At 60.6% G+C, this 23,659-nt stretch overlaps 2 protein-coding genes across 2 annotated transcripts in view; one reads left to right on the forward strand and one right to left on the reverse strand.

The window, feature by feature from the left end:
• Positions 1-619: 619 nt before the first annotated feature.
• Positions 620-13,909, forward strand: ssa17 (uncharacterized protein; the record flags this gene model as incomplete). The annotated part of the gene is made up of 23 exons (XM_002952616.1): positions 620-704; positions 785-834; positions 929-1,074; positions 1,320-1,464; positions 1,691-1,726; positions 1,912-2,180; positions 2,565-3,678; positions 4,496-4,558; positions 5,004-5,051; positions 5,751-5,837; positions 6,395-6,586; positions 6,994-7,062; positions 7,421-7,567; positions 8,036-8,083; positions 8,858-8,929; positions 9,147-9,254; positions 9,445-9,661; positions 9,945-10,069; positions 10,358-11,216; positions 11,801-11,961; positions 12,283-12,363; positions 13,177-13,299; positions 13,559-13,909. The coding sequence occupies 23 exons, from the start codon at positions 620-622 to the stop codon at positions 13,907-13,909; spliced, it is 4,596 nt and encodes a 1,531-aa protein (XP_002952662.1).
• A 982-nt stretch (positions 13,910-14,891) lies between these two features.
• Positions 14,892-23,659, reverse strand: part of VOLCADRAFT_105651 (uncharacterized protein) — a gene marked incomplete at both ends in the record, with an annotated part of 33,133 nt that continues 24,365 nt past the window's right edge. Inside the window, 11 exons of the mRNA XM_002952696.1 lie at positions 14,892-14,948; positions 17,103-17,179; positions 17,511-17,736; positions 18,007-18,298; positions 18,494-18,645; positions 19,164-19,906; positions 19,946-20,867; positions 21,588-21,738; positions 22,019-22,293; positions 22,504-22,861; positions 23,224-23,352. Coding sequence (XP_002952742.1) covers positions 14,892-14,948; positions 17,103-17,179; positions 17,511-17,736; positions 18,007-18,298; positions 18,494-18,645; positions 19,164-19,906; positions 19,946-20,867; positions 21,588-21,738; positions 22,019-22,293; positions 22,504-22,861; positions 23,224-23,352 — 3,382 coding nt within the window. The remainder of the gene's footprint in view (positions 14,949-17,102; positions 17,180-17,510; positions 17,737-18,006; positions 18,299-18,493; positions 18,646-19,163; positions 19,907-19,945; positions 20,868-21,587; positions 21,739-22,018; positions 22,294-22,503; positions 22,862-23,223; positions 23,353-23,659) is intronic.

Genomic DNA, 23,659 nt, shown 5'->3' on the forward strand with positions numbered 1-23,659 from the left:
ACTTAGGAAGGGCTGGCAGCCCCGCATGGGGCCCACAGCCTGTTTAGTTAGAAGTGTCAACCTCAGAAGTCAGATAATGCGAAGGGGCTTTTCCAGAAGCGCTTGCTCCTGACAGCTGGTTTACTGATGCACTGGGAGCAGTCCGAATTTGTCAGGATGCCGTACAAGGATGCCGGACGCCCCATGCCGGACCGGACAGGATGCCGGACTCCCCATAAATGCAGCTGGCGATCAGCGTTTGTAGCTAAAGCACTGAGCCACCGCGCGGGTCCTCCTCAGAGAACAACGACGCTCGGCGCACCACACACTGTCTCCGCAAGGCAGTGAGTTTACCTGATTGTACGGCTGGAAAAGCTCGTACGTGCCTAGTTGATCGCTGGAATGGTTCGTAGGACGTAGAGTTTATTGGCTTTGGAATATAGGTGCTGATCCTTACGGCGTCGAGCTTGGTTTGGTTTTGCGAGGGACCTATCTGCATCCATCCTATCCTTGGTCAAAGTTTGACCCTGGCATCAATATAGGAATACTCTTCATATGTTGTCTATCATAACAAATGTTGCGCCAAATGCATCCGCTACTCGTAGCTGCTCGGCTTGACCAGGAATACTTGTAACCAAAAATGGCGAATGGAGGGGAGGTTATGCCCGATGGCCAAGTTGTTCTCGAGGAGGAGATAGATGAAAACTATGAGCCTACTGAGCAAGGTTAGTACTGCTGTCTTGTTTTCAAAGTTGCGGGACCAATGTTGCAGCATGGCGCAGATAATTCCCGTCTTCGCCCGCAGAAATTGTCGAGTATGCTCAGTGGCTTGGGATTGACACCGAGACAGAAAAGGTGTGATCGTCAAGCGCAGTCGGAGTTAGTGCGTTGCCCGACCCATGAAACCAACAGGGCAAATTTCTTTGGGCCGCTTCCGTTGCTGTTGCAGGAATTATTTTGGATTGCACGCGAAGGCTTGAAGTCTCCTCTTCCGGACGGGTGGAAGCCATGCAAAACTCCCACTGGAGACATTTACTATTTCAATTTCAATACGGGGGAAAGCATTTGGGACCACCCCTGTGATGAACACTATCGGTGAGTTGCATGTGTGGTGCCACCAGGTTTGAGATACAGCCCAATCCACAGGCTGGCGTCACGTCCATCGGGGCGCGCGGAGCAAACAGTCAGCCATGGGGTGGCGCGCGCAGTTACCTCAGTATTATGCATCATACCGGGGCAGTGTTTCGGCAGAGGGCCGTTCCGTCGACCTTTTCACTTCCAGGCTTTGCAAGGCCACGGCTCATCCGCTGCACGCTGGGGCGTGCATTCCCCAATCGCAGAAAGGTGTACCAAGATGAAAAGGCCAAGCTTGCCACCAAAACCAGACAGTCCTTCGGGTCGGAGCTGCGGACTGGGCTCCTCAAGCGCACTGGCGCCGAAACCAAAGTGCCTAGCCCGCTAGGTCTCAGCAGCTCCAAGGCATCGGTGAGTGAAGGCTGCAGCAACTGATCATGCCGCTAGCTCGTGCTTTGTTTCCCTCTGGCAAAGGGAGCGTACTGCTATCCCGGGATTAAGGCAATGAGACCAAGTACTATCGTACAGTATGCTGGGTAACGTCATGACTCGCGTGCACGGGTCACACCGGCCCATGTTCACCGCTGCCAAATGACTGAGTTCTCTTCTTTTGCCTTCCTTCCCTTTCTGCCGACAGGACTACATACTTGAAAGCTCCGGTTACGAGCAGCAGGTAAGCTCGCCGATGTACAACTTCCGATTGCCCACATGTACAGACGCCTCGGCGAGGCGACACGTTTGCGGACCTGGTGGTGCATTGCGTTGATTCTACCTGACAGCTGCCTAATGGTTTGGCGGTTAGCGGGGGAAAAACCACCACCGATCACGCCGGCCTACGTGTTCTTGCAATTGCCGCAGGGCGATTTGAACGGCGGTGACGCCTCGAATAGCAGCAGCAGCGGTGGCGGCAGCAGCCATGGCGTTAAGCTGGGCAGTAAGGGCAGCGGCGGGGACAGCAAAGGGACTGGGGTTGCGCCGCGCATTAGTTGGGGCGCCACGCCTGGTGGCGCAGCAGAGGCTGATAAGGCCAAGACAGCTGTCCAGCAGGATGAGCAGAAGGACAGAACCGTAAAGAAGGATGATCAACTGGAGGAATCCTCCTTGAAGAGCTTCTCGTCCAGTGTCAGGTACGAAAACGCGGAGCGGTACGACAAGCATGTGATGGGTGTCGTGGGTTTGGGTCCATAGGATATACGGAAAGGTGCAATCTATGGCAGCATGGCACGTCAGGGTTCCTCATCGCGCCATGAACCGCATTGGTGCGACTGGGCAGCCCGGCGCTGACGGCCCTGCTGAGGTCCTTGGGCCTCTTGGACGTGCATGCCAAAGGCCACCCGCATCACAAGGGCAGGGACTGTGTAGATGGGAAGCACACACGAAAAAGAGGACGATGTTCCGGCCTAGGTAAGTTCGGCGCCGTGTTTCGGCGCACTTCCCTTTTTCTTCCGCGAGTGTACCTTCTTTTCCGTGAATGATTTGCTAAATGCCCTCTGCTACGTTTTTTCCAGCAGCTCCCTGACAGCTGCCGTCAATGAGCTGGAGTTGCCGGATGAGGGCGGCCGCGGTGCCAGTGGCAGCAAGGTCGCGACCACAGCTACTACCAGCACGCAGCAGCCAGGAGCGAAGGTTTCCTCCAGCGGGACAGGGCCCTTGCGCATGACCACCAGCGGCGAGCCGCCAACGCCGGATCTGCCTGCCATGGGCGCCTCGCGCACGGGTGGCACGAACCCAGGCGACGGCACGGGTCCGGGCGTGGGTGCAGCACCAGCGGCAGGAGCGGCATCACGCTCGAGTCAGGGTGCTTTTGGCTTTGTGGCGCCTCTGGGGGCGCAGAACGCCTCCGCCGGCAGCCGGGGGACGTCGGCGGGCATGTCGTCCCTGCGCCGCAGCAAGAAGTACGACGACGAGTTTGCGGACTTTGACCTGGTGGACGAGGACGAGATCGAGGAGGGCGTGCCGGAGGAGGTGGGGCCCCCCGGCGGCCGCGTCAGTACCGAGCTGACGCCGACGGCCTCGGCCAAGCTGATTCCGCCCAGGGGTCCAGCCGCGGCTGCTGCCGGCGGGGTCGTTGCCACTGGTGGCGGCAGCGGCCTGAACAGCAGCCGAGACGGCGCCGGCGGCGACGCGTCTTCGCCGTTGGTGTTGACGCACCATCGGCGCTACCCTTCAGACCACGACAACGAGGACCCACAACCTGCAACAACGCAGCGTGAGCCGACCGCGTCGGGGCCAGCCTTGCGCGCAGTAAGCCCCGTCCAGCAACAGCAGCCACAGCCGGTGCTGCAGGTGCAGCGTCAGGCGTCAGCGCCGCGGACGCTGCCAGAGCTGGAGCAGCGGCCTGCTGGGGGAGCAGGAGGCGGCACAGCCGCCGGGGGCGTCGGTGGCTCGGGAGGCGGCGGCGGATACAACCGCGAGGCGGAGGACCCGCATGGGCTGCACCACCGTGATGAGGACGAGCTGATGCGGCGTACGGCAGCGAGCGAGGCGGAGATGCGGCGGCGGGAGGAAGAGCGGCTGGGCCAGCTGCAGGAGGCCCTCAGCCGGCAGTACGAGGACGCCAAGGCGCAGCTGCAGAAGCAGGCAAGGGACAAATGCGAGGGGTGCAGTGGTGGTGGCGCGAGAGCTGTGGGCATGAACACCGCAGTAGCCTGTTGCGTAGCCGTGTGGTGTATAGCTCATTGCTGTATGGAAATGCCGAGCATCTGGGATGCCATGTTGGGGTGGGCTGGGCTGGGCTGCTGCCGCCGTCTGGATGGACTGGACTGGGAAACTGGGTGGGCCTTAAACTGTGTGTTCCTAGGGGCAGTGGCTAGCTTGGGCGATGGCCCAGAAGCGAGGTGGTGAGATGGTTGCCGAGAGGCTAGGGAGATAGATACCAGTGCCTGGGTTTGGTGGCTACTGCGGCGGCTGAGAAAGGGCTCGCCTCCAGAAGTGGAAGAACTGGAGGAGGGGTGGGCGATGTAAAAGGATGCTTTGCAGTAGGGGGCCTTATGCCTGGGAGGATGTGGGAGATGGGGGTCCCCGTGCGGCAAGGTTTCTTGATAGCTGATGGTAGCCCGCCCTTGTAGTCTTGTTGCACAACAACCTCAAAGCTGTTCTTGGGGGCTTTGCACGCGCGGGACATGTGCGTGCAGTGCAGTGCAACTTGGCCGTCGAGTCTGCAAGTCGAAACAGCCGGCTGCTTCGCGTTGCATGTCGACAACGCGTGTGCAGTGAAGGCTACAGCACAGCCGGCTGCTCTTGCAGGACCGCGCGCTTAGGAGGATCATCCTCTCAACACGTCGAAAAACGTCGCCAGTTGAAATATGTACTATACTATACCACTGCTACTAGTACTACTACTAACATTCCTGGAAATGATTCCCTCGTGGCGCTCTGGTCCTGAACCCATTCTGGTCCTGTTAATGAAGGAATGTATTTTTTTCCGGCTGTTTGTCCACAGGTGGATGCGGAGCTGGTTACGGAGCGTGAGCGGCTCCGTGCCCAGGGCATGGCTAAGCTGCAGGTAAGGCCGGGGATCAGGGGGTGCTTCAGGAGGTGGTAACCAAATGCAAAACAACGAAGGGTCAACTGCCGAAATCCAGGGGCAGCAGGGGAGAAAATGGGGTGATCCTGGGGTAGAAGGGCCATGCTGATGAGTACGGTGAGCAGCGATTTGGCGAAGCTTCCCACGGCCGTGCGCTGCATGTCGCATCGTGTCGTGTTGCACCGTGGGGCACCGGTGGTTGTACCGGGGCTTTCCGACGATGACCAGGTCTATGCGTAACATGTCACTCAGGATGCCCAAGATTGGTTTGTGTTGCCGCTTAGGGTTTCGCGTCGCGATCACCTCATGGACCAATGGACCGTCCCTGTTGTTGCAGCTCCCTTCAACAGTTCTGCGGCCCCATTTTTTGCCCTCCTCTTATTTGCCGCCGGCTCACTAATAATCGCCTGGACCAAAACGCCAGGAGCAACTGTCGGAGAAATCGCTTGAGCTAAGCAGGCTGGAGAGGGAGGTGGGTCGGAGCAGCACCTGTGGCCTGCTGCCCTGATTTCGACGGGATCTTGGGAGTGGGTTCAGGAAGGAACATCACAGGGGGAACACACCGGCACAAGGAGTGGAGTCGGAATCGGACTTGGCCTACATGGTGTTGGGTTGGTGCGTGCGTCCTGGAAAGATGTGCAGTATGGTACTCGAGAGCACGATGCTTTTTCTGGGTCGACCTTTTTTAATCCGCGACCCATATTTTCATGTGCGTGTACCTTTTAGGAGGCGGGAAGTGGGACCTTGATGTGCGATGTGGGGGAGTTATACAAGTTACAACTTCCGCACATGTGTGTAGTGGGGGGTATATCCGTGAAAGCCTCGGGGGCCATGGACGGTATTTCATATGCTAGGAGAAAACGGTCAACTGCCGGCCTTTCCGGCGCCCAAAGACCAACACTGCGGGAGACTCCTCCTCCCCCCGGTGAGGGCAGCGGGGTTACGAGCGTCCGGTCGATGTGTGTCGATGGTGTGTCCTTTTGGCGTCGTTCTCCTGCTGACTGAGGAGGAGAGAACGAAAAGGGGCCAGGATTATGTAAAAGGAAAAAAGAGAGAGGCAGGACTCGTTCCGCGTTGTCCTCCCACGGATTTTGCCTCATCTTAATCCTCCTCTCAAGAACTTGCGCCCCCGCTGTCCCTCCGTCGTTCTCCTGCTGTGACCCTCTCGCAGCTGGCTTCCAAGAAAGCTGAGCTTGTGGACTTCGAGGCCCGCACTCGGGAGCAGAAGCGGATCGTGGAGGACAACCAGCGGGAGCTGGTGCGTGGAGGGCGAGGTGGCGGCATGCATGCATGGTGTTGCTGTGCATGCATGCGTGTGAATCGATCATCGTTTTTGTGCTTAGCATTAAGCCACGGGAAACATACGCGCGGCCATGTATGTGTGCTAGGTCGTTGTTTCATAAACCTGAGCCGGTTCTTGAGACCTTAACCGACGTGTGAAGGAAGGGTGGCCTCTGAAGGAAGGGTTACGCCAGTCTGTTTCATGGTAAGGGAAAGGGAGGCGCCGACGCCCTAACCTCCCCTGCGTCCTAACTTCCCCGTAACCCCATCGGACCCTTCCCCTTGTTAACGAGGAACACAACCGACCTTTCCCTTATCAAACGGGACATAATAGGAACAAAAACACAATATATGAACAATTTCTCGATTTTACGTCGTTCGAAAGTCGCGGTCGCCTCGAGTGCGACAACTCCGCCGGCCGACGTGCGTAGCTGTACCCTCCTTCCCGCCCTTTTGCTTTCCACGTACGTCATTTGTCTCCCTCCCCTTCATTCATATCGGTGCCCATGCCGCGCCCGCCGCGCCGCCGAACAGTCCGCCAACACGCATACGGTCGCCCTGGCCGCTGCGGAGATGGAGCTCCGGGGCAAGCGCGCTGAGCTGTCGGAGGTGAATGCGCAGCTGCTGGCCAAGGAGGGCGAGTTCACCGCACTGGCCAGCAGCGCTGCGGGGAAGGCGGCGGAGCTGCGCGACAAGACTGCGCAGCTGGAGGTGGCCAAGGAGCAGGTGAGGAAGGGGTTATCAGGCGTCAAGGAAGCCCCTGCCCAGCTTAGAAAGCCTCACGAGCCATCACCCGAAAAACGAGATTATGAGGATAGTAGGGGGAGTGGGACCCCTTGCCTCAAATCTTATGTGGCGCTGCGCAGTACAGGTTGCTGGTATGCGCTGCGCTGCGTGCCATGCGGAGTTGGAACCGCTGCTGACGACGACTTGTGCACGTCATTTCGCCGCCTCCGTTTTTTCGTCTCATCGTGTTGTCCCCCGCCCAGGCCGCCGCCTCATTCCCCACGTCTTCTCCTCGTCGCGCTGTCCTGCCTCCGGCCTTAAATCTCCCTTCTTCCTGACGCTGACCCTGATCTGATCTTGTCCGGTATGACCCCGTTTCCTTATCCTCTTCTCCTCTTTTGCCCCAGCTCGCCCTGGCGGAGGCGAAGCGGGCCTCGGCGGACTCGGAGTACCAGGAGCAACAGATCCGCATCCGTGTGAGTGTCAAGGCGTAGCTGCGTACGCTGAGTCGTTCGTCCTAGCAGCAAGCATTCGTGTCTCGGGTTTAGTACGCGTGCGCGCTTATCAAAGCTTCGCCACTAAAAACAGTACCCCATGCCGGTCCGCGACGTGTGTGTCAGTTGGGACGTCTGTGGAGTTGGGGGAGGGCAACTGTGAGGGAAGTGGTGAGGTCGTGTCGCCGCACGTGAGAGCGGCGCCCTCGGACCTGCCGAACTTCTCTTTTCCCACTACTGACACCCCCACTCATGTCCCATTATTTTTCGAACTCGACAGTTGATTTGTTGCCCCTTGCATGCAACCCGCCCCTTCCTCTCCTTCGCAACTCCCGAGCAGACCCTCCGCGCGGAGTCGGAGCAGCTCACTGCGCAGGTGGCCTCCACTCAGGCGACCCTCAGCCGTCTCACTTCTGATCTACGGGACAAGGAGGATGACCTGGCGGCGCTAAACAAGCAGCTGGCGACAAAGCAGGCAGAGCTCAAGGTGAGAGCGCCGCTGGGGAACCGGGGTGGGCGGGAACGTTGTGGAGGAGAAGGGCAGGTGGGGAGGTGGGCCAGGGTATTGGGAGAGAAGGGACTCCTTGGGTCTCACAAGCCACCAGGGGTTGAGGAAGGGCGAGCAGCAGGGGTGGGGGAGTCCCGTGGGAGAAAGCACGGTCGTACGGTAAGGTACGAGTGGACGTGGGGAAGGGGTTACGGGGCTAGGGTGTAAATGCGTGGACGCTGCATGGAGTATCCACCGCGCGGAGAGATGCCTGTGTGAGGGTGTGGTTGAGGGGGGAGGGTACGGTTGAGGGGCTGCTAAGCGGTCCCGTGTAGCAGGGACCGTGCAAAGGTGCAAGCAGCGGCAGGCGACTTTGGCACCAACAAACCAGCGGCTTGGAGGGCCCTACACTTAATCCTTCACCCCAGACCCAGCTTTTCACGTCCACCCGGCTCGCGGACATTGCAGGAAGTTGTCATGGAGCTGTCTACGTCCCGTACCGCCCTGCAGTCCAAGGTGAGAGGTGTTCCTACCCGCGCCTGCGCCTCTGGCTACTCGGACGACCCGTCGGCGCCTGCCTCTATGCCTATCAGGTTCTGTGCCTAGTCTCTGAGGCCTTCAGCCGGAGATGGCCTTCCCAGTCCCCACGCGAATGGGAGTTCTCTGGCTGGTTTGCGTTGCTCCGCGCGATGTGCCCCCCTAGCGTGCCCACATATCCATGCTCCTTCCCACCCTCACCTCGCATGCCGGGTCCGCGGTGCCCAAACGCCTCCTTTTGCCTTGCGGTTCCCCCCTCATTTGCGGTTCCCCCCTCATTTGCGGTTCCCCCCTCATTTGCGGTTCCCCCCTCATTTGCGGTTCCCCCCTCATTTGCGGTTCCCCCCTCATTTGCGGTTCCCCCTCATTTGCGGTTCCCCCTCATTTGCGGTTCCCCCTCATTTGCGGTTCCCCCTCATTTGCGGTTCCCCCTCATTTGCGGTTCCCCCTCATTTGCGGTTCCCCCTCATTTGCGGTTCCCCCTCATTTGCGGTTCCCCCTCATTTGCGGTTCCCCCTCATTTGCGGTTCCCCCTCATTTGCGGTTCCCCCTCATTTGCGGGGCCCCGCTCAGGTCGATTGCGTCGTGTGTCTATGTGACACACCTGGCCTCTGGGATAGCTCGCACTGATGTCCTCCATGGCGACGAAACTACCTGATTACACCATGATTTGTAGTGATGCATCCTTACCCTTACCATCTTTCCTCCTTTAATGTCGCGCGCTTGTTTGATCACGCTGTACTTCTCGTACAGGAAATCCAAGTGGTGGAGCAGCTCAAGAGTGCGGCGACCCTGGAGTATGAGGGCCTGCAGAAACAGCTCGAGGTGTGTAGCGATATGGGGAACGGGAAAGGGACTGGAGAAGGATGACGGGGAAGCGTGGACACGGGAGGGCTATATAGGCTTTTTGCTTGCTCAGCTGTCCTCCCAAGCTTGCGGCCCCTCTGTCTCCCACCCATTTCCCCTCGCTTTTCGCTTGTCGTTTTCTCAGAAGATGGGCCCTCTCCACCACCACCCCGGTCTCTCTCTCTATCCTGCCCAGGCCGCTCGCGGTGCACTGGATGCGGCCCGTGGTCAGTTGGCCACCGCCTCAGCGGAGCTCACCCGGACTGAAGCGCAGTGCAGCGCCCTCAAGGTAATAGCTGTGGCTGTGAGGGTTGTGGGGGGGGGAGCGGAATGGCGCCGCAGCGCACTGGAAAGTGGACATATCCGGGAAGGAGCCCCAGTTGTTCCTGTCCTACACCTCCTTCCCTCGTACCCCGTCCTTCCACCGGTCGCGTCCTCCCCCCTCCTTCCCTTCCTCATTCATTCAAACACACAACTACCACCACCTCCCTCAGACCCAGCGCATCCAGTTGGAGGCGGACGTGGCGTCTCGCTCCGCCGAGCTCGACGACATGCGATCGCAGCTGCTGGCCTGTCAGGCGGAGTTGCGCTCCGTGAGGAACGAGCTGGCGGAACGCTCCACGGCGCTGGAGTCCGTGGCGACGCAGCTCCTGCGGCGGCAGAAGGAGTTGGCGGACACGGACTCCATGTTTGCGGCGGTGGCGGACCAGAGTAAGGAGTTTTTTTCCCTTTTGGGGCCGTTGGGCTTGGGGTTGTACTCGTGGGCAGATGAACAGTGGATGGTTGGATGGGGGTGGGTGGATGTGCTCTGATGGACGAATGAACGGATAGATGGACTATAGGAAAGGCGGGAATGCTTCACGCGGCTTTGCCTTGGCATGCTTCCTTTTTCATGAGGATGATATGCTGCTTCATGTCTGCCGCTGCTCCGAAACTACTGCTGCCTGCTGCTGCTGCGTACCTTCCTATGCTGCTGTTGTCTCCTCCTGTTTAGGCAAGGACTTGTTGCAGCTGAAGCGCAGTCAGATGCAACGCAATGTGGAGGATGCGGTGGAGCTAGAGCGCCGTACATTTCTGGCGTCACGCATGGCGACCATGCGAGCGGATGTGGAGGCGCAGGTGGGAAAAAGGGGAGGAGTGGGGATGCTGGACAGGACCAGAGCAGGAGGGGAAGGTGGGGGAAATACAGGGGATGGTAGGGGGGGAAGGGGGAAGAAGAAGCAGAAGAGGGAGGGAGAGAAAAAGAGATACCAGAGTTCCTTAAGGTGCTGTAAAGGGCATGTACCCTTATTGTCACGCGGGCACGCGGGCACTTCCTCTCTTTCCTCTGTCTTTCCTTTTTTATGATGCCCTCCAATTCCCCTGACCTGCCTTGTTCCCTAAATCTCACCTAAATCTCACCGGCAGGTCGCCTCCGAGCGTGAGGTCTACCGCCACCGGCTGCTGCAGCAACAGCAGTCGCCATCGTTGGCGTCTTCGCACAGCACAACGGCCGTACCGCAAACCGGCCGCGGCACCGCTGACGAGCCGCAGGGCACCCTCGTCGGTTTGCTCTCCGACGGGGCCGCACCCAATGGCACCACCACTTCTCCACAGCTGCTGCCGCCGCCGGCCAACCTGACCGCCTCCACCGCCCTGTCACGTGGCACCCTGCCTGTCGGCGCCTCCATTACCACCCTCGGCGATGATCTCCGTGCCTCCACTTCCATCTGGGCTGGGCCCATGCCGGCGCTCAGCCCCAAGCTGCCTGGATCATTGCAGCAAGGTGCCTTGGGCGGCGGAGGCGGAGGCGGCTCCGTCTACTCAGGCGCTCCCCCGTACGCCAAGATGCCAAGCCACCACATTCCGCCGGCCCTTGTCCTGCCGTCAGACTCGCAACTTGCGTCGCAGCAACATTCCGCGCCGTTGCCAGGGACGGCGGCGGCAGGGCTGTACGGGCTGCAGCTGCAGTACGGGATGTCGGGTGCATCGCCTGCCGACCTGGCGGCAGCACAGTACGCGGCGGCGATGGCGGCGCAGAGCGCGGCTGTGGCGGCTCAAAGCGCTAATGCCAACCTGCCTGAGCTCGTCAGTCTGGCGGAGAACCTGCACCGGAGCCTGCAGCTGCTGCTACCGCGTAAGATTGGAGAGGGAACGGACACAGAACGGAGGAAAGGGGAGGGAGTTTTAATCAATAAATCAACGACGTATTGGGGAGTGGCAAAGGATGAAGACGCGGGAGAGCGCATGGACGGTACTCCTCGGGTCCTGGGAGTCGGCGGGCCCGGTGCGAAGGAGTAAAGCAGCCGGGAGTCGGCGATGTCGTGTCGTCGCGGTCTCGTATGTGAAGGGAATAGGGAGAGCGGGACGGAGTACGCGTCGGCAGCAGTAGCGGCCACCGCAGTGCCTTGTAGCCTAGGATTAATGGTTTTCGTGAACCCCCCCGTCGGTCGGTCGGTTGGGAAGCCAGCCGGTGGGTCGTCCAATAATAATATCGACCCGCCTCTGGGGGAATTTCATGAACACCTGTTGGTATTGAAAAAGGTGACCACGTACACTTGCGTACATGGAAACGAAAAAGACCTTTTCCTCTCGACAGACCTGCTGCTTAGCACTGTTAAGGACCCTCCTCACATTCCCTGTGGAGGTTTAATATTAACGTCATTACCCTCCTGCCTGCCTGCCTTGTCTGCCTGTGTTTGTGTGAATACCTCTTATCACTCCGACTCCCATTCCATCATGCGTGAGACCGCGCCCACCCGACCTACGACGTGTGTGTTTCTCTCCCCCTTGCCCAAACACACACGCATGCGCACACACACAACCACCAATGCGCCTCCCGTGTCTTGGCCCCTCCCCTCGCTACCCCAGTCGCCTCCCAGGCCAGCAAGCAGCCACCTGGCGGCTCCACCTCGCCGCAGCGGACCCGCCACGCCAGCTTCTTGCAGCCGGGGCAGTTGCCGCCTCAGCCTATTGACTGGAACACTGCGGTGCTCCCACCAGCCGCTGCTGAGGACCCGGTGCTGTCTAGGGTGAGTGGGGGGCCTTGAGGACGCGCGCGAGCAGGGGGCTCCCCAAGTACAACCCAAAAAAGCTATATCTTTTGAGAGAGGCTATAAGCCCGACGGACGGGAATATAAACTGATTGTGCGTCCCGGGAGTCATATTAGTTTCTTCTGATTAATAGGAAAAAATATTCAACCTCGTAAAAATGGCCACCAGTTCACTGGTGGACTGGTACGCGTGTGGGGCCGCGCATTCCTTTCCAACGCGGTGAACACCCCGCAACAGCCTGATGACTTCCCCGCTGCGCACCACCTCGCATCTCGCACCTCACACCTCACACTTCGCAGGCGTGGGTGTACCTGAAGCTCCAGAAGGCCTACTTGAAGGAGCGCTCCACCATCCTGCAGGCGGCGAGGAACGACTGGAAGGTGAGTGCCTGTACGGCGAGCACGGGGGCAGGTAGGCGTAGTGAAGCGTGTGCCCCGGCAGAGGCGGGATGACGCAGGTGACGACTGAGACTGCTCCGGAGCCGCTGCGAGCCCTTTCGACTCACAGATCGAGGCCGGCTCATTCTCATCCTTTTACCATTTTCACCCTCAACCACACCCCTGGGGGAAACGGGTACTCCACCCTGCGCCCATTGATGCGTTCTCGCGTCTCGGGCTTTCTGTTCTGCAGTCCACGTGTTGTATGTATGTTGTTACAGGTTGGTATAGCTTCACCAGCGGCCCCCTTTCCCTTCCCTGCGCTCCCCTGCGAGAGGGGCACCCTAATCCATTCACCCCATCCGACTTCAGAATGTATTACTTGGGTTCAGCAACTCACCACCAGCATCCAACGAAATCTAGCGGATCAACGGCGCCTCAACTTAGTTCCTGGTCAGCTCGCAAGTTGATATAATCACGTCCTACACCGTCCACAAGATGGGGGGCCACCTCCCAATTCAACACCCCTCACACACACCGAGAGGTCGGCAGGCGGATTTGTATGCTTGCATCTTGTTCATTTTGCTAAGATGCTGACCCTAGTAATCATTCAACCATAAGCAGCCCACTTCACACCACGTGGTCGTGTGTCCTGTCCCGTCCCATGTCTTCTCGTCCCGTCTCGTCTCGTCAACATTCTACCCCGCAGCCCCCCGGCCTCCCGGGCTCACCAACCCGCACCCGCTATTGTTGTCCGTTTGTCCTAAAAACCCCGTCGGCCGCCCTCGCCTCTCCTTCCCCCCTTTTGCCCCTTAGGAGGACCTGCGTGCCGTCATGTCCAGTCCGGGTCCGGGGAACGAGGAGCGGCTGGCGGTGCTGCAGAGCGCCAAAGCGGGCCTGGAGGAGCAGGTGCACCGCCTGAATGAGGACAGCAAACAGGTGTGTGCATGTGTGTTCTTAAATAATGAACCTTGGGTAGGAACTGGCAGTTTGGCACACGGGCAACTCAGCCCGCGAAAGAGAAGGTAGGCGCGCGCGTGTGTGGGTGTGTTCGTATCCCCGTGTGTGAATGCAGGCAGGGTGGGATGACGGTTAGGGGGCTGTCCCTTTCTGGGCTTAGGTTTTCCATATCCGCTTCCTTCTCCTCCTAACTGAACTCCCTTTCCCTGGTACTGTCTCCCGCCGGCCGCCTCATCAGCTTCATCGAATGCGGGAGCAGCTGCAGGCCCTTTCCACCAAGACCGCGCCGTCAGGGGCAGCGGCTACGGGCAGTAGTACTAGTGCCGGTGGCGGCGGTAACGGCCCCAGCGCGACAGTGGGTACCGCTACGGGCGTCCCTAGCCCCGCCGCCGCCGGCCGCATCCCCGGTCTCAATCGTCAGGGCTCCCCGGGGCGCGGCGTGTCGCCGCCGCCTTCGGGCGCGATGGGAGGTGCTGGCGGCAGCAGTGGCGGCGGCAGCAGCGGAAATAACGTTGACCTGGCGCGCTCGCTGTTGCAGCAGCACAGCGCCTGGCTCAAGAGCTTCACTCAGCAGTTGTCTACCGTGTGAAGCCCTCCCCTCCCCCCCGGCATCGGCGGTTGATATATACCATCTCCGTTTCATTCCTACGGCCATGATACAGCCTTGCGTGTTACTGTCTCGCATTTTGCACACATGCATTTCCCCTACTGGGCTTCCGAATCGCTCTGTTGTCGTGGGGTGCGTGTGCGGGAACACAACGATTGACGTTACTTGCGATGTGCGACGTGGAGAAGAGGATGGCAGGGAGGTGTGGGAAATGGATTGGGCGTTGCTGCTGCTGCTGCTCCCGCCACAACTGCCCGGACGCACAGCCGGTATGTTGGTGGTAACGGCACGGGCAGCGGCATCAGCAGCGTGAAAAAAGGATGTCACCCTAACGGGGGACCCTATAGACCCGTGCCCATTGGTGGTTGTGATGATGGTGGATGTGTGACGGTGGTGGTAAGACTGCGACGGATGCGTTCCTATGGCTGGGTGCCGTGTGTCATCTGAGTGGGGGGATCTGCCTGAGAGCTGTGGTTAACCGGGTAACTCTCTGGTGGATTCGTTAGTATACCCGGTGAACATCCATATTGCACATTTTGACACGCATCGTACCCGACCGATACAGGCCACACGGCGACACGGCACATTGTTTATTTCAGGGATTACCTTGCGAGGCCCGGGTCTTTCTGTGTACATTCTGTGCAGAATCTACCGGCCCGTCTGAGTCCAGTTGTGTGTGACGGAGCAAGCGACCCATCGTATTTGAATGATAGAAAGTGGAAAATGGATGAGTTTGTCTTTGTGTATGCGCCGTCCCGTTGGATGGGGAGGGGCCCTACATATGAGCCCTACATGACGGGGGCGCCCATGCAGATGAATACCTGCAGCGCTGACGCTGTGGCTCGCGGGGCGCTCCGGGCCCCCCCCCCCTGCTGCCTGCTAATGATACCATATTACTGAAGATCTATATAACGAATTATACCAGTGTGATGATTTCGCTCCATGGATGGTGATTGAGCATGCATTACGCCTTGCTGTCACTTGGCGTGTTGGACACGAGCTGTACGGCGTACGTGAGTTCCTGTGATGGACCGTATGACCTTAGGGGGATAGTTGCGGCGTGTTGACGGCACCCACCACCACCACCGCCATCACATTACCACGACCACCGTCACCACCACTTCAGCATTTCGCATACGTGCATGCACGACACGACTATTTCAGTGCACTACTCATATGGATTTGCGCTGATGCTTGATGTGTGTGTGTGTGTTGATGTGCGCGCTTTGCTGGCGCTCCTTGTTCGCAATCGCTTGCCCATTTGAAGTGAACAAGGTGGAACAATGCTGATATTTGGGGGTGAGGGTAAATGCGGGTTACTTTGGATGCAAACCCCACATCTCATCCGAACGTCTGCTCCAGGTTGTCTAGGCGACGTGCTGCGGGATTCATTAGTTGAGCGAAAACCAACGCCATAACTTCACCACCTCTGCCAACCCCTGCGACTCGTGCACATCGGGCACCTCTCCCAACTACCTGCAAAACACTGTAAAGAGGTTCCGTTTCCATACACTGCTTTGACCGTATTCGAGTGTTAATCGTCCCCACAACAGAAAACAACAAAAGCGGCAGCAATCCTTGGTGACCCTAGCCGTGATTGCTGTGGTTGACGCGCTTCACGCCTCCTGGTCAGATGTGGTACGGCAGCTAAACGTGGCGTCCTGAATACAATGCAGTATCAGCAAAAGAGCTGTCAACTCAGCCATATTACCACACCACATCATCATCCACTCTACACACCAAGCGCCCCAGCAACCCAGAATCCTGGCCATCGCTTTGGCAACACAACCCTCCCCCGCACATACAGTCCTTGTCCAGGATACACTCACTTGGTTCAAACGCTCTCTCCTCCCCCCTCCCGGCCTCTCGCCGGACCGACTTTGCCCCTCCTCCTAAGCCATCCATAACACCGATACCCCCCTGCACCGAACCAAAGCCCCTGAGCAGCGCAACATGAACGATAACACAATCGATAACAACAACTGTATGGTTGGCTTCGTCAGCGAAACGCGGGCGGCGATTGACATAACGGCATACAGCAAAGCCTCGTAGTACAATACCACGTATACTAAGTATTAGACATACATGCGTATAAGCACGGCGCGTCCACTCCTTCCCTCTCTGACCGTCGCCAGCCATCAGACCGCGGCACGGCCACCGCATCAGCAACAGCAGTAGCAGCCGAACAGCAGTAGCTCTTCCCATTCATCATATTGACAAGCACTGCCAAAGCACAACAGCAATTAATAACGAAAACAACACGACAAGAGGCGATGTACAGCAAAACGGAGTGGAGGGACGAAAGCGTTTTATCCTCACACTCAACCGCACTTCCTGCAGTGCCAGAGGTCATATAACCGTACATACAAAGATTGACATATGTTGGCAGCCCAGGTGTGCAAGGGTCTTCAAGGACCGTCGGGCATGCCACAAAAGAAAATCAAAAAGTCCTCTTGACTTCAATCCGTGCACTCGTCCACACGTGCAGGCCAACACGCCTATCAACAATGAAAGCCGTCCCAGCAATTCCGAAGCGCAGAAGCCACCCTCCTTCCCTCCATCAAGCAAAGGTGCCCCCCTAACACATTCCGAACGGACCGCCACCACCGCCATCACCTCAGTTCCAAGAAGGCCTAGGCAGGGGGGATTTCGAGAGTCACCTCGAATTCACTCCACTGTAAGCTAGAATATAACCACCAGACGGCCACACAACCACCCATTGATATCGTACCAACTGAAAAACCTCCGTAACTGACCCAAAACTCCCTCACCCGTCCGTTTCCCCACCCCGCCGCCGTCTCCAAACCCTCCCCTCGTCACCCTCCCCCACCCTCTCCTCCTCTGATCTCTCCGCTGCAACACATGGCTGTCGCACCTCCCCGTAATGCAACCTCTCCGCTCCCACCCACGAGCCCTTCCGTCGGAATAGACTTCAGCGCAGCTGTACCACATAGCCCCCTAGCTGGGTCCGGGGGATTTGGGGTGGGGAGTCTGTGCCTGGCGTCCGATGTCCAGCTGCTGCTCCTCATCCCCGGCATGACCCTCCGCCGCCTCCGCCAGTCTTCTCGCAGCCTCCCGCTGAGGCTGCCGTCCACATCCCTAGCACCCCCGCCCATCACCCACATGAGCCAATCCCCCGATATCCACACACACGAAAACCCCCACCACCACTCACTTGCTCCTTGCACTCTTGCTGCCCCCTCCCACACAAAGCGAGCTTGCGGCTCCATCCAGACTCTTGCCTTTCCTCACCTGCTCAGGTAGGACCAGTGCACAGCCCCCCCTCTGCCCTTTTCAACTCCGCATTCGCGTTCTCAACCCAACAACCAACCGTTATATCCTTTTCACACACGCGCCCCCAAGGGCCCCCCCCCCAACACCAACACAACCGCTACCTGGCCCCGCCACTTCACACGTCAAATCACCAGCTGCCCCTCCCTCTTCCTCTCCCGCCCAGCCGCAGCAGCAGCAGCAATGCCGCCGCTCCCCCCTGCCCCTACGGCCCCGCTGCCGCCTCCTGCATGCCTGGCCCCGCCGCCACCACCCCCACCCCCGCCAGCCGCCGCCGTCGCCGCACCCGCACCTGCCCTCGCTACTCCCCCTCCCTTGAGCTGCAGGTGCTGCAGCTGCTGCGTCAGCTCCGGGAACAGCCGTATCAGCAGCGTCGTGAGCAGTGAGTACGCCAGCTGCAATACGAATGTACGGCTCTGCGTCATGCCCCATACGTCACTCAGCGCGCGGGAGTATGTACGGGCGCCCACCACGTTGATGAGCATGGTGGGCGGGCGGGAGAACAACCGGGCTCGGACCTGCGAACGAAAGGAGGGAGGTGGTGCGAGCTAGTGCAGGGTGGGGAGAGGTTCCCGGCAGAATGAACTTGCCATCGGGCGGGGTGGGGCGCGGAAGGGAGAGAGGAAGGGGGGAAGGTTGTAGGAGAGAAGAGAAACAGGCAAACCGCCTCGTGACATTCCCCCGGACGGAAATGGCGCCCGGGAGAGGGAAGCGCCCTGGGAGGACGTATAAAACCCTAAACCCACTCCCACTACGACCCAGCCACTCCCGCTGCCACTGCAACCCACCCGGTCAGCCAGCTGTTGGGCATCAGGCGGCTGCGAGGAGGAGTCCAGGTAGGTGTCTGCGTGAATGGGCGGATTGGGCTGCCAGCGGGGGACAGCGGCGGCAGCAGGCGGAGGAGGAGGAGGAGGCGGGGGAGGAGATGGAGATGGAGATGTTGACGAAGGCAGGAGGGTGGGCCCAGGCGAGGAACCCGCCTCCGCCTCCGCCGCCTCCGCCGCTGGTGATGATGATGACGGCGTCGGCATCGGCTGCCCAGCGCCCCTGCCCGATGCTGCGGCCGTCGCTACAGCAGACCTGCCGCCGCCAGCGGCGAAAGGAGGACTTCCGCCGCCACCACCACCGCTACCATCACCACCTCGAGCAGAACCGCGGCTGGCGCTGGCCACTTCGCGATTAGGCTGGGGCGGCGGCTGTGGGTACTGGCTCCTATCCTGTTGTTGATGTTGCTGCTGCTGCTGCTGTTGTTGTTGCTGCTGCCCAAACGAGTACCATGCGCCCCCCGGAAACAGGGTTCCGTGCAGCAGCAGCAGCAGCCGGGCCAGGTGGTGCTCCGAAGTGAGGTCCCTCAGGCGAGTGGTGATCCAGCTGTCGATGGCGCCACCCGCGAACAGGGACAGCCCCTGGCGGGTCACGGAAATCACCTGGGGGAGTGGGGGTGGGGGTGGGGGTAGGGGGGTGATGGGGCAGGGTAAGGGTGAGAACCCGGTGGAGGATTAAATAAATCCGCAGATGCCAATGATGAAACCGAAACCGCGTACTTAGCGAAAGTGGGAACAGGGAGTGGAGGAGGAGCAGTGTACGCGGTGGAGGAGAATAAGGGCGAGGCAGGACAGCCCCATAAGGGCAACGAGTGTCCCAGGACGAGGACGAGGACGAGGATGCCGACCTCGTGGGGGCGGCGGCGGCGGCGGCAGCGGAGGTGCGTGCAGGGGGATGCCGCCGCGGTGGGGGTTTTAGGGGTTCCAGAGGGCCTAACATTGCTCTGGTAGCGTGGCCGCGTCATGGCTGTCCATGGATGCACAGTGGTGGTGAAGGTGACGGTGGCGAGGTGTGATCTGGCGAGGTGTGTACACTGCAAGGTCCCTCCGTCATAGCGCTAACAAGTGAACCTCTGCAAAGCGCTACCCATCCCCCTCCCCGTGCCCAGTCCCGTTCACACCTGCCGCCGGAAGAAGCCCTGACCCTGCAGGCCGAATAGCACGTCAATCAACTCGTACAGTGGAGCGCTGACGCCAGAAGCCGAGGCCGTCGCTACGTCTTTCCCCACTCCGATGGCGGCGGCCGCGGCGGTGGCGGACGAGACGTCGCCGCCGTCGCCGCCGCCCAGCGGCGGCGAGGGCGGCCGCGCCGGCGCCGGCCGCGGCGGCGGCAGATGTGTGGGCGCAATCGGGCTGCTCGGTGCACTGAAGACCTTCGCCGCACTGGTGCTGGACGCGGCGGCGGCGGCGGTGGTAGCGGAGGCCGCTTGTGTTCGTGTCGTACACTCCTTGGAAACCGCAGCCTGCGAGTGCCACCTCGCACCTCCACCAACACCACTGGTTGCTGCTGTCACTGCCCGGAAAGTTGAGCTCGTTCCGGGTGATCGATGGGTGGCCAGCGCAGTGTCAATGCTAGGACGCAACGGCAACGGCAGCGGCACTGTCGTGACCGTTGCGGCTTCGGGAACAGGGCTTCGGTGTAGGGCCGCAGGGCTGCCGGCGCCGCCAGCGTCCGCGATCGTCACACCCGCCACACCCCCCGGTCTCGACGGCGGGTGCAACGCAGAAGCGGCTCGGCCAGGTACCTCCGACGCTGCTCCGCTGGCGGCGGCTGTAGCAGGTGCTTCGGAGGTCACCGGCGTCAGCGGTAAAGGTTGGGCTTGGGCATCACGGGACGGCGCAGTAGCACTGGGGGGTGGTGGACCTGCAGCGGTGGTGGCGGCGCCCTGGGCCCTTAACTTACCGCCAACGCTACTGAGGCCGCCGTTGGCGGCGCCGGCGTGCCAGGACGCGCCGCTGGGGCACGGCGACGACTCAGCCGTCAGTGATGGCGCCGTCGCCGTGGCCGTCACCGTCGCGGTGACGGCGGACAAGGAGGCGGACGTCTTGCTGCTCCCGTCAGGACATCCCGGTTGCGGCTGCTGGTGGGCCTTATGGCGAAACCGCGCCCTGACGGACGGAAAGCTGAAGGAGCTGCCGCCACTGCCTCCCCCGCCGCCAGTGCCCCAGTTCTGTAGACCAAACCGGAACCCTACACCTCCCCCAGAGCCCTGTGACGTTACCGCCGCCGCCGGCGGCGGCGGCGCCGCCGCCACCGCAGGGACGTCGGCGGGTGGCAGCGTGGTCAGATCGTCCTCCTCCTCCTCATCCAGCAGATCGTCGTACTCTTCAGACCAGGAGCTCAGCCCTGCTGCCGCCACTGCTGCGGCCTCAGCGCCGCCACTCCCGGGAACACCAATCCCAACAGGCATCGACGACTGTGGTGGTGGCGGCGCCGCCGCCTCCGCCGCTGCCGCTGCCGCTGCAGCGGCAGCCGTGGCGGTGTTGTCGTCGCGGCGGCCGAGCCATGCAAAAGGGCGGATGCCGCCTCCGCCTCCGCCTCCGCCGCCAAAGGCCGCCAGCGGTGCCACGCGCTGCTCGGCGGAGCGGCGGCGGCGGCTGTTGGGTCCCTTCCGCAGCCCCCTCAAATCCAGAGCCACCCGTTCCAGGAGGTTACGGCCAGCGGAGGCGGAAGCGACGGCAGCGGCAGTGTGCGACAGCGGCGGCCCCAGCAGTCCGGCTAATGACGCGGCCAGCGAAGGCGCCGTTGTCGCGCCAATGGCGCTGCCGTCTAGGGCATTGCTAGCGGCGGTGTGAGCGGGCGACGGGTTCGGAAGCAGGAACTCCTGAGGGCGGCAGCGGTGTGTTTGAACGGATTGGGACGGACGGACGTGTTAATACTTGGCTGGCCGGATTAATGAATGCTTGACTGAATGTGGGTGGCGCTACGACGGCTACGAGGCTGCGAGGACGTCGTCGACAGCTGACTCCCACTCACCTAACGTCAAAAACACATGACTTCCCACCCCACCCCACCCGAACCCACCCGCTTATCTCCCTCCCCTACAAACCCCATACGGGCCCCCCCTACCCGGGCATTGGCCCTTACACTTCGTCGTAGATTTCCCGATTATTTTGCAGCAGTGCCGTAACACTGTTCGATATACCTTTTCGTCTTCGCCGCCTTCATTTCAACACTTTCCTTTGCTTTGCTGCTTTCTTTTTTACGACTTTCCTTTCATCTCGCCGGCTAGGTAATTTTTCCCGCTTTTTAGCCTTCTGCATTTCTTAAAACTTTGGGCAGCTAGTAAGTAACTCGTCTCGCAACCCAGCTATGGCCACGTCGCCTGTGGCCAATAAATGTCCCAGATTCAGCTTTTGCCTTCTTCTCCTGGACTATCCGTCTATCTCTGGTACGTATCATACTCTTGCTTTTTTTATTTTATTAATTTGAAAAAAGCAACCAGAAGATAAATCTGTTTCATTCGCCCGTGGTTCGTCATTTCTCATCTTCCCCCCTGCCCAGTGTGGCACCTTCTGAAGCCCATTGCGACCCACCCACCCACCCGCAGCACGGGGCACTCCGCCAGCTCCCGCACCCCGAGCAGCTGTTGAAGGTAGGCGTCCAGATCGGCGCGGCGGCTGTTGATGAAGGCCACGTCAGCAGTGTGCACGAACAGCCGCTTGGGCGGCAGCGCCCGGACCAAGTGCGCGTACCTACCCGGCCGCGTGCCGGTACGACAGCAAGCCATGTACGGCACGTACGAACGAAGCGGTTCGGGGTTAAGGACATGACCGATAAGAAGGAAGAAGGTTTGCGTGAACGCCTGGGACCCACACCTCCACGGCAATGATGTACGTTTGTATGTCAGTATGTCCGCGTTTTGTGTGTTTAATTTGTACAACGGCCGGCGGCTATATATATCTCCCGCCCATGCCGCCTGTCGCCGCTGTACAATCCTACCCTACCCTACCCTACTCCTGTACCCTACCCTACCTTGGCATCGCTGCAGCCAGTTTGACTGCCATGGCCTCGAAGCTCCGAAACCTCCTGGCCACCGTCCACTCCTCTCCACTGTCCACATCCGCAACCCGGATCTTGTACACCACATATTCGGCCGTCAGTCCGAACCCCAGGGGCTCCGAAACCATCTCAAATGCCGCCACGCTGGCGCGAAACCAACAACAACCGCTGCCACTGCCGCCGCCACTTCCTGCCGCGGCCGACGTAAGAAGCGGCGAAGGCTTCAACTCTTGTTGCTGGTGCTGTGACTGCGGCGGCAGCGGGGGTGGCGGCAGAGACTGTTGGTGTTGGTGTTGGACACGAACATCCCCCTGTTGGTGCTGGTGCTGGTAGTCCTGGTTGTGGTGTGCGAGGTGCTCATGAAATGTTGTTTGCTGGTACGAGTCGTGATGACTATAATGATGATTATGATGGTGGTGATGCGGGTGTTGGTCGGGTGATCCATCCAGGAGGTCCACCTGCTGCTGCTGCTGCTGCGGCGGCGGCGGCGGTTGCGGCGGCGACAGCGGCAGCGGTTCCGGCCCCGGTCTCTGCCACGGCAGCATTAACCCGCCGCCAAAGTCAAAATCGAACCAGGCCAGCGAGAACGACGCCCCGCCGCTGCCGCTGCCTGTGCCGCTGCCTGTGGCGCCACCGCTGTGGGTGGGCTTCGCAGCCGGCGCCGCCGCCGCATCCGAGCTGCACGACCGCCGATGCACCCCGCTACTGACGCCGCGCCCGAGGGCCCTCCGGGTCTCGGAGCCCTCCTCGTTCAGCTGCACCTGAGAGCAGAAGCCTGTGCGCTCAGAACCGCTGCCGCCGTCACCGTCGCCGCCGCTGCGGCGATAGCGGGGATCCGGCGGCGGTGGCGGTAACGGTGGTGTCGCGGCCGCCGCCGCCGCCAGCGGCCGCTGCTGTCCGGACAGCGAGGAAGGTTGGCTGCTGCCTCTGCCCCCCGCCAGGCCGTACTCCTGAGGCTGCTGCTGCACGGGATCCTGTAAGTCCATGCCGGCGTGGTACGACGCCGAGAGACCCCGGGTCAGACATCCCGGAGCACCTTCCTCCCCGGAGTAACCGCCGCCGCCGCCGCCGCCGCTGCCTCCCCGGCTACTGCGGCCGCTGCCGCCGCCACCGCGGTTGCCGCTGCCGTTGCCGGCCCCAGCGGAGTACAACTCCGCATTGGAAACGGACTTCCGCACTGTTGGAGCTGATCCGGCGGTTGCGCCAGTTGCTGTCGTGGCGGTGCTGGTGGTGGCGGTGGTGCTGGTGGACACCACCGCAGGTTGTCGGCTGCCCGAGTGCTGCCCGAGCGGGCCCCCAGCGTGCTGCTGCAGGTCAGCGGAACGCGAGTATGTGTGATGGTGATGGTGATGAGTGTGGACCTGCGGCGGCGTTGCAGCGGCTGCTGTTGTTGCGGCGGCGGCAGTAGCGGTGGTGGATGCAGTGCGGTCGGCGCGGGAAAAGAAGGCTGCGGAGGTGCCGGAGGTGGATGTGGACGCCGCGGCGTAGCTGTCGCTGAGTCGATGGCGGAGAAAACCGGGCTCCACCTTGTTACTGCCGTAGCCGCCGTTCCCGCTGCCACCGCCGCCGCCCCCGCTGCTGCATCGTCTGGGGGTTACGTAATGTAGCAAGTGG

Source organism: Volvox carteri (assembly GCF_000143455.1).
Source record: "Volvox carteri f. nagariensis unplaced genomic scaffold VOLCAscaffold_31, whole genome shotgun sequence".
In the NCBI taxonomy this organism is placed as follows: domain Eukaryota; kingdom Viridiplantae; phylum Chlorophyta; class Chlorophyceae; order Chlamydomonadales; family Volvocaceae; genus Volvox; species Volvox carteri.